This window comes from Rutidosis leptorrhynchoides, chromosome 3 (genome assembly GCF_046630445.1).
Source record: "Rutidosis leptorrhynchoides isolate AG116_Rl617_1_P2 chromosome 3, CSIRO_AGI_Rlap_v1, whole genome shotgun sequence".
NCBI classification, from domain to species: Eukaryota; Viridiplantae; Streptophyta; class Magnoliopsida; order Asterales; family Asteraceae; genus Rutidosis; species Rutidosis leptorrhynchoides.
Window position 1 is genome coordinate 350,098,594 of NC_092335.1, and position 9,462 is coordinate 350,108,055.

Genomic DNA, 9,462 nt, shown 5'->3' on the forward strand with positions numbered 1-9,462 from the left:
AATTGGTTAAATAACTTTAATACCCTTATTTTATTCAAGTAGGACAAAAATGTAGGTAAAAAGTAAGGAGTAAAACTGGAAAGTAGACAAAAAGTAAATGTGACAGTCAGTTTTTCTTAAACTGTGTGTTTTTTGTCTGTGGACTATTAAAATAAGACAGAGGGAGTAATATATTACCCAAGATAATTTTTGTTGTATTTATAAATACCCCATAACCCAAACAAAATCTACATCTTTCTCTTTCACTAATACTATCTTTGAAGTAACAAAAATGGTGTTGCCAAAAGACAAAAGCCCAATATATGACATCAAGATTTCAACGGTTGGACCAGGATATGTATCTGGTCAAGGTGCTGTTCAAGAACTAACCAACATGGACTTAGCCATGAAACTTCACTACATTCGAAACGTTTACTACTTCAAAACTCAAGCATTTGAAGGGTTAACCATCATCAATATCAAAGAGACCTTGTTCTGTTGGTTGAACCATGCTTATATTCCTTGTGGCCGACTTCGGAAGACTGACTCCGGCCGGCCCTTTGTCAAGTGCAATGACTGTGGGGTCAGGCTATACGAGGCTAAGTGCAATATGAGCCTTGATGAATGGCTCGAGTCAAGAGATGACGTGTGTCATAACCTTCTTGTTCCTAACCAAGTCCTTGGTCCTGACCTGTTTTATTCTCCACTAGTTTACATGCAGGTTTGGCTTTTTTTTAAATGTTCACTAATTATTTTTATTGGCATATATACACTATTCACCTAAGAATGATCAAACTTTTATTGTCTACTATAACCAATCTATCAATCATTATATGAGAACAACGTCAGTCTAAAAGCCATATATTGCTAATTTCATCAACTATATATAACCTTTAGGTATATAGGGCTGTACATGAGCCGAGCTTCGCGAGCTACTCGAACTCGACTCGTTAAAAACTCTATTCGAGCTGAGCCTATAGGAGCTCGAGCCCGAGCTTGAACAAATTTTTAAGCTCGTTTACTAAACGAGCTGAGTATACCGTATACTTATTTCTAATGGTTACAAAATTCGTACCGCAACATTGTCTAAAGTACTCATGTACCTGATGTTTGTTTAATGTATCTCATTTGTTTAATGTATGCACTTACTAATATTTGCCCATTTAGGACATTAAAAGATTAAATTTTTGTCCCTGATATGCTAAACAGTTATCAGATTAGCCTCTATATGTGATGGGCTTGGGATTGTTATCCATATCAATAATGGTGGAACTTGAACACGACCATAGATGGGGCGGGTGCAAATACTTATTAAATTTATCATTGACAACTGAGGCAAACACTAAAAAAACCTTATTTTTTTAGTAAAATTTTGTTTTTAGTGTAAATTTTTTAATTTTTTTGAAATCCAGCTGGGCCGGATACCCCGTTCTACATATATTCCACCCTGCATATCAATTGTCCTTTGGATGTAATCATAATTGTCCTTAACGTTTGGCCATATGGGTCAAGCTTGTTAGTGTTACTCATGTAAATAAAGCATGTATACTTGTATAAGTGGTCACCAATTTTGTGGCAAAAGATTAATAACTGACAACCCAGACCGGCTTATAACAAGTTGTTAGAGTCGATCTGAACCACTAACCTTGTGCTTTTGGTGGTAATAAGATACAACTGCCCGTTACTAACAAAGCTACCGGCATAAGTGGTCCCAAAATAACCGATATTAGTAGTGTTTAGAAACATACTTTAACATATATAGGACTAATCATGTAATCATGTAGCAATTAGCATAATTGCCTATTAAGGAGAAACATTTAGTTTTCATTGACTCAAAAGGATAAAAAAATATTTAACATAAATAAGTGGTTACATTAGACCCAAAACTGAATGTACAATTAAGTAGATTAGGCTTATCTTTAGAGTACTATCATTACTTTTTCATTAATGTTACTTTATGGCTATATTTATTTTTGTTTCTTATGAAAGCAGATAAAAATTTTGAAAAAAAAAATCTATTGAGACTACTTTATTCAGCGAGTATAGAAGTCAATAATGTAACTTTCAATTATGATGTTACAGTTAACCAAATTTAAATGTGGAGGGACAGCAGTTGGGGTTAGCTGGTCACATGTACTTGGAGATTTATTTTCACTTGCAGGCTTTATGAATCTGTGGGGCCAAGCCACCAATAAAAAGTACCCAGCCCAACCACTCCAAATGGCCCATTCAACCAACGAGGCCCATATCCTCAAAAGCCCATTAAAGGATCCACTTTCCATTAAACGGGTTGGCCCGGTTGATACTCATTGGGTCACTTCAAATGCTACGAAAATGGAAACGTCTTCTTTCTATGTTTCTTGGCCCGACTTGGCCCGTTTGCAGTCCAAGATATGTGGAGACAAAAACCAACAACAAATTCCACCGTTCGAGTCGATTTGCACCGTGGTTTGGCAATCTGTAGCCAAGGTTAAACCTGGTTCTGAAGTGAAAACTGTGACAATATGCAAAGCTGACTCAAAAAAGTCAACCAACGGGGTTATGACTAACAAAGCCCAAACCATTAAGGTGGTTAAGACAGACTCTTCTGTCGAAGAATCCAGCCCAATGGAGCTGGGGTTGCTGATAATGAATCAAGCTGTTGATGAACAGAGTAATATTGAAGAAGCCATCGAATCCGAAAATGAATTGCTTGACTTTTTGGTATATGGAACAAATTTGACTTTTGTTGACTTGCAGGGTGCACCACTTTATGATATGAATGTTAGAGGACAAACACCTGTTTATGTGAACTGTGCCATTGATAACATTGGAGATGAAGGTGTCGTTTTGGTTTTTCCAGTGCGAAAAGATGAATCTGAGGGTGTGACGGTTAGCATAACGTTACCTAAGAATCATGTGTCGAAAGTTAAATCAGTTCTGAAAACGGAGTGGTCTCTTTGTTGATTTGAAAATGTGTAATTGCGTATCGTATTAAGTGTAATTCTAGTGTTTGTTTTATGTATCAGGGTGAATAAACCTTGAGGATAATGTGTGTTTCCATTGTTATGAAATAAGTAGTCCAAGATTTGAAAAGAAGTTAGCATTTGAGTCTTGAAGCCTCAACAATCATCTAGAAACTAGAAATGAAACTATTTTGCCTGTTTCTGCAATTTATAACACCAATCTATACATCAGAATGCAGCAGCTTAATTTCCTATGGAAGCACCACTTTTTTATAATCGATCAAAATTTATTCATTAATCATCATTATCTTTCTTAGAACTTATACCATGTGAACAAGTGTTTAATAAACTTAAAGTTTTTATATAAAACATGTGTTTAATCATCCTTATATTCACTTTTAGTTTAAGTGTTCCAAAAATTTTTGTTTGATAGATGTGATTTTTACACTTATATTCAAGGTAAATTAATTTGATTGATCATATACATAGTATTGTATATGTATATTTTATTTGCTAAAAGCCAAGATTAGAGTTACGCGAGGTATCGAATATTCGCTGAAAATAAGTACAGCGGTTGTGTTGCCGCCTTAATAAAAGACTGCGGTTTAATCCGCTAAGTTTCCGCGGATAGTTAAGAAATTCGCAGACTGCGGATATGTCGAATACTATAAATAGAGAGTCATTTGGAGGTTGTTGATTCTCTGCCATTTGCCGGGGCCTTTGTAATTTTCACTTGTGATTTTGCCCAAGGGATTTTTGCATCGCGCTAAGGTGAATCATGCTAATTGACAATCAAGACCGGGTCGGGGTGGTTGATCACTTGATTGCTAAAGTGAAAGACGATCATCGGGGCCCAAAATAATCATCAAACATCTCATCCTCCATCTTATTATTGCACTCGATCCTCAATTAAGTAATAACTTGATTTAGGATTGATCAATTGGCGCCATCCGTGGGACGCGTTTTACGAATTAAACTTGAAATTTTTTTGTTTTGTGTTATCAAACAATTAATTTGTCGGTTTAATTTCAATCGCGTTTTTGTTGTGATAATTTGCAGGTGCTTTTTGAAGGCGTAATCAGTTGATCTGCTTGATTGTCATGATGACAAACGCAAAGCAAACAGGTGTGTCTGCGAATGCTGATGCACTGCCTAGCGATTCGCAGAATGTCATATCATTTCCAATGCAAGCAAATGTTAATGTAAACGCGAGTAAATCGGTTCAAGAACCGACTGCTAAAACATCTGCTGCAAACAATGCTAGTGAATCGCAACCAGAAGTTGCTGCTGATAAAATGGTCGTACGCAGGAATTTGCAGCAACATCGCGACGAAACCATCGCTGATGGTAAGCGATTAAAGATTTTGGCTGGAAAAGCAGACAAAGTACTTGGTACTGCTATTGAGCAAGCTAGAAAAGATTTTCGCGAAACTCGTATACCGCGAACTTATTTACGGCCGTTGAATGATTCTGGATCACAAGCTAATCGTTTAGTCATTGATCATTGCGATAGTGATAGCGATGGTGCGGATGAACGTGTTATCTTAAATTCTGTTTATAACTTGAAGACTGCGAAATCGCCAAGAGAAGAGAATGAATTTTCTGATGATTCGGACAATGCGGAAGAATTTGTAAAAATTCCACATGTTAAGCGAAGGCGACCACCAACACCTTTCCCTCGTCATGGGAATGAAGGTGAAGCATCTGATGATATTCGCAGAGAAGATGCTCAAAATTTTTTGGCGGATGCTTTCAAAAGCATTGTGCCAAAGTCAATGCAACATAAGTTCGAACAGCCAAATTTCTTGCAAGATATGATAGCCAAGTTTTATGCGGAGAATGTAGATACTCGCACAAAAAAGGCAACCGAAATCACTACTGCTGCGGACAAGTTTGTCCAGCATATTTCTGATTATCCAATTGTTTCTCCGCCAATTGTGCTGGCAACATTGGAGGTTTACTCAGGTTTAACGATCCTTTAGATTTTCTGCAACGCTTTGAAAGGGTGGTGAGCACCTATAACTGGGATGAGCCAGTTGCTTGTAGAGTTTTTCCTATGGCTTTGCAAGGGTCAGCAAGGGAGTGGTTTCATAGCCTACAAGCTCGCAGTATTATTGGTTTTGTCGATCTTCGCGAAAAATTCTTGTTGCAGTTCCAGAATCTATTGCCGCAGAAAAAGACGCATATAGAATGTCATGATATTAAACAAGGCAACAAGGAAACTTTGAGTGCATTACTCACGCGGTACATTTATGAGTGCCAAAAGATTCCAAGCTTGAATGAAGACCAAAAAATCTCTGGTTTTTTGCACGCTATTAATCCGCAGTGACATCCAACGCTTGTGCGAAGATTGCGAAGAGATGTCCCGCAGACTTTTGCTAAGGTTCAGTAAGAAACATATGATTATCTCTGGGGTGGAGAGGATAGCACTATAACCCCTGCATGTGGATGGGGTAGAGACAAAAGTTGGCGGGATGACAATGATTCTTTTCGCGATGGTAACATGGATAGTTATCGCGGTTCTGGATTTCCGCAGAGAAATAACGGCGGTGGTTACCCGCGAAATGAAAGGTTTCAGGGTCAGCATGATAACCATGGTTATGGCCGTCGTGATCGCTATTCTACGCGAAAGTGGAACAACGAATCCTTCAATATCATTCAGATGCTAACAAAAACCCCTAAAGAAATTTTGTTGCAAGAAAGGGTCGCTAAGTCTTTTCCTGATCCGCAACCTTTGGGAGAGAATAGTAGGTGTGATCGGTCAAAGTGTTGTGTTTTCCATGACGATTATGGACATGACACCAACCGTTGTAGAGATTTGGCGGAATTGATCGCGGAGGCATATGAACAAGGTAAGCTGGACCATTTAGTCACGCAGAACGCTGCAAGTACTTCGAATGCGATTATAATGCCTACAGAAGCCAATACCTCAAATGCGCCAAATATGGTTGAGCGAAAGGCTCCCGCAGTGAAAAATCTGGGTGTAAAGATGGTGAGTAAGAAAGAAAACTAGCGCGGAATCCAGGTCATTAATGTGGTAGAAGTGCAAGGCGAAATGTCAGTACTTCAAATATCTGAGCAGATTGTCAGTTGGAAATGTCCCTCTATTACTTTTCCTCCAGCAAGTCTGACCGCGGATGTTGACAAACCAGTGGTGGTTTCATGCCGCATTGCAAATACTGGTATTATGATAATGAAGGTGCATGTGGACACTGGTAGTAGTGTAGATGTCATGTACGAATAATGTTTTAGTAAACTGCCCGCAAACATTCAGGTTTTGATGAAACCTACTGCGGTTTCACTTGTTGGATTCTCAGGAGAGTCAACTTGGGCTGTTGGCCAGTTGGAATTGCAAATTGAGCTAGCTGATGACCGCGATGAGTGGCTGAGGTGCCAAGCTTTATTGAATCTGTACATAATGCGAAATCAGTCGCGATTCAATATGATACTTGGGCGCACTGCTTTGTGCATGTTTGGTGCTATCCCTTATACTATACATGGCATGGTCAAATTTTCTGCTAATAAGGGAATTGGAACGCTAACTTCTGCGGAAGAAGAGCCGTTTTACGCTATGATTATGGCAAGTGAAAACATGGGTGTTAAAGGGCATTCAATTCACTCTGAATAATGCGAATAATTGAAGTAGAGAAAGTTGTGATAGACTGCTTAGTCAAACTTGATCAATGTTTGATATGCTGCGTTTAATTTCTGAACTATGTATCGCGAAAGAGTAATGAATAAAGCAAAGTTAATTTCAGTGTTAGTAATTGTCTCTTTACAAAGCGAAAACACTGCGTGTGGCCACGCGTAGTGATTATTTTGCAGAATGCAATTACTCATTACATCATAACACTAAGTTAATGTTTGTGCGCATATAATTACGAATCCGCGGATACTTTAAGTAAAATGGCATGATTTTCGCTAAACAAGGCCTGCTTAAATGTTATAATAATGCAAGTATGCATTGTGAAATTATGTGTTAAAAGCCAAGTGATGAAATTGCCCACTTGTGTTAAATCGTAAATATTGCGAAAGGATAAAATTTCCTAAGTATTTGATCTTGCCAATATTTAGATGCTTCGCAATGCTAAATATTGCCTAAGGATCGATTTGTCGGACTTAGAAGATTCATAATGATTAAAAGATTGTTTCGCATAAAGTACGCGTTTGTTATGTGCACAATAGCGAATGCGGAAATTGCAAAGGGCAAGTCTGAATTATGAATTTATGATAAAGTAAAGCACTATATAAATAAAAGAAGTTGCAACTGCGGAATGAAAATATGTTACTAGTATTAAGCGTGAAACAGCGCGAATAATTACAAAAAACGCAATTAAGGATTGCGAAATAAACGTTTGAAATATAACTAAGACAATTTAAAGCTCTAGCGCTTTAATGTCGGCAAAAGTAACGCCCTCTTGTTGAACCAGCTCCTCTAAGGCTGGTATTCTGACTTTTTCAACCTCCTTCTTTGCCCTTGCGAGTGCTTCCCAGGCATCATCTGTGGCACATATTTCACTTGCCATATCTGAGGGGAGGGGTTGAGAGAGATCGCCAAGTTTGCACAATAAGTCATACCACTCGCAGCGTGTGGTGAGTTTGGATGCTTGTGCGTATGCTCGAAATTTTTCAGTGACTGGTTGCGAATCCATCACTTTATCTGCGAATTCCGGCAGATATTTGACAAGCTGAGCGAATTCTTTTACGGCATTCTCCGCCCTCTTTTTGAGCTGGATGTTTTCTTCTGCAGCCTTTTTAAGCTGTGCCTCAACCTTCCGCGCTTTTCTTTCATGAGCAGTAGCAATTTTGACTTGCTTTTCATATTCATCCGAAATTTCAGTAAAGCGCTCAATGTTGTCAACAGCTAGGCAAATCGCATTGTAGCAATTGTGCAGTCGTTGTCTTTCCTCTTGAGGATACATCAGCTTGCGGTATTGATCTTTTGTTTCTTTGGGAATGAATTTATAGAGCCTACGGTACAATCGATTGGCTTTTTCTGCCTCTGCGGCTTCTTCCGCATCTTCTTCTTCTTCTTCTTCTTCTTCTTCTCCTTCTTCCTGATTAGACGCTTCTGCGTTGGAAGGAATTTTTAAGTCCTCATGCCCAGGCTCTTCAAGAATATCCGTGGGGATACTCCCAGTAATATTGTAGAGCGGTGTAGCTTCACTAGTTGAATCTGAAAGGACAACTACAAACATATAAGCAAATATATCAAATATGTGCGAAAATAATAAGGGTGTAATGAACAAATATTGCGAAATTAACAATTGCTTACTTGCTTCTTGTTCAGATATAGTGCGCACGCGTTTTTTGCGCGGGGTAGTTGCACTTTCCGTAGCTTTTCGCTTACCGCGGTCTTCACCGCCGGGAATGAAAAGCGTGTTGATGATTGGTTCATCAATTGGGATAATCTCGTCATTGCCATTTTTTAAGCGGCGAGCAGGTCTGATCCTGCTAATATCTGCTGACCTCATGATTAGGTCAAGCTCAATCACTGCGAAAATCAAAACGCATAAGGATATGCGAAGAAAAAAAAATTATTATATAATGCGAAAATTTTAGGCGAAATACCATTATTCATTTGGTCGATTAAAAGTGCATCGCAGTCACTCCACGGCCACTGGATCGAAACCCTACCAATGTACAGCGGTATGTTTGAGTATGTTCGCAGGATTACGCCTGCACCCTTGATTGTTTTAAGAATGTCAGATTCAAGATCATCAAGCGTAACCCTGTCATTAAGGGTGCCATCAAGTTCAGTACACCACTTTTTTGGTATACTACTATCCACGTGAGCGGTGTTGTTGATAAAGAAGAAAGAACTGCGCCAGTTGCCAATCGAGTCTTTTGGCGAAGTCATTACGCCAAGCTTACTGCGGAAAGAGAACCATCCGGCATCGTATAGCACAAGACTATTGCATGAGCGAAACACATTGAGCAACGGTTGTTTGTTGATAGCATTACAGTACATCTCAAACAATACGATTTTGTTAATCACGTTTGGATGAAGTTGAGCAATAGCGATCTTATAATATTCGCAGACACTGCGAATAATTTGGGTAAGGGGAAAGCGTAGGTTGCCTTAAGAGATGGCGGCCTCACACACAGTAATCATCCCCTTAGGGGGAGCATTTGCTCGATCATCCACTGAAGGTGCGGTGGGAACAAATTGAGCGAGTGGAGGATACCACTGCTGTAGGGTTCGGAGTTTCGCATCCGTCATATATGAAACGAAACCTCCAGGAGCATGAGCAGACGAAGAAGATGCCATTTATAGTAAGATAAGTAAAACGGATGATGAATTGAAGGTATTAAGGGTTGATTTGGTTAATTGCAAACAACGCGTGTGAATAGATGAATTTGATTGAACACGTAATTGAGTGAGAAAGCCTAAAGTTTTTAATACGAGTAATTCAGCTATTTATAATTGAAGTTAGGGCGACGAAGTCGAAGGAGTGATGATTACTTTTAAACGGCTAAAATTACCGCAATGTGTAAACGGTAACTTTCTAGCCGTTACAGCATTTTTGATTTGACA

The 9,462-nt window shown here is 38.9% G+C and overlaps 1 protein-coding gene across 1 annotated transcript; it reads left to right on the top strand.

Annotated features, from left to right (window-relative positions):
• The first annotated feature begins 250 nt into the window (after window positions 1-250).
• Window positions 251-3,076, top strand: LOC139897558 (protein ECERIFERUM 26-like). The gene is made up of 2 exons (XM_071880263.1): window positions 251-700; window positions 2,062-3,076. Exons 1-2 carry the CDS (start codon window positions 272-274, stop codon window positions 2,923-2,925), a joined length of 1,293 nt encoding a protein of 430 aa, XP_071736364.1. The 5' UTR covers window positions 251-271; the 3' UTR covers window positions 2,926-3,076.
• The last annotated feature ends 6,386 nt before the right edge of the window (window positions 3,077-9,462 follow it).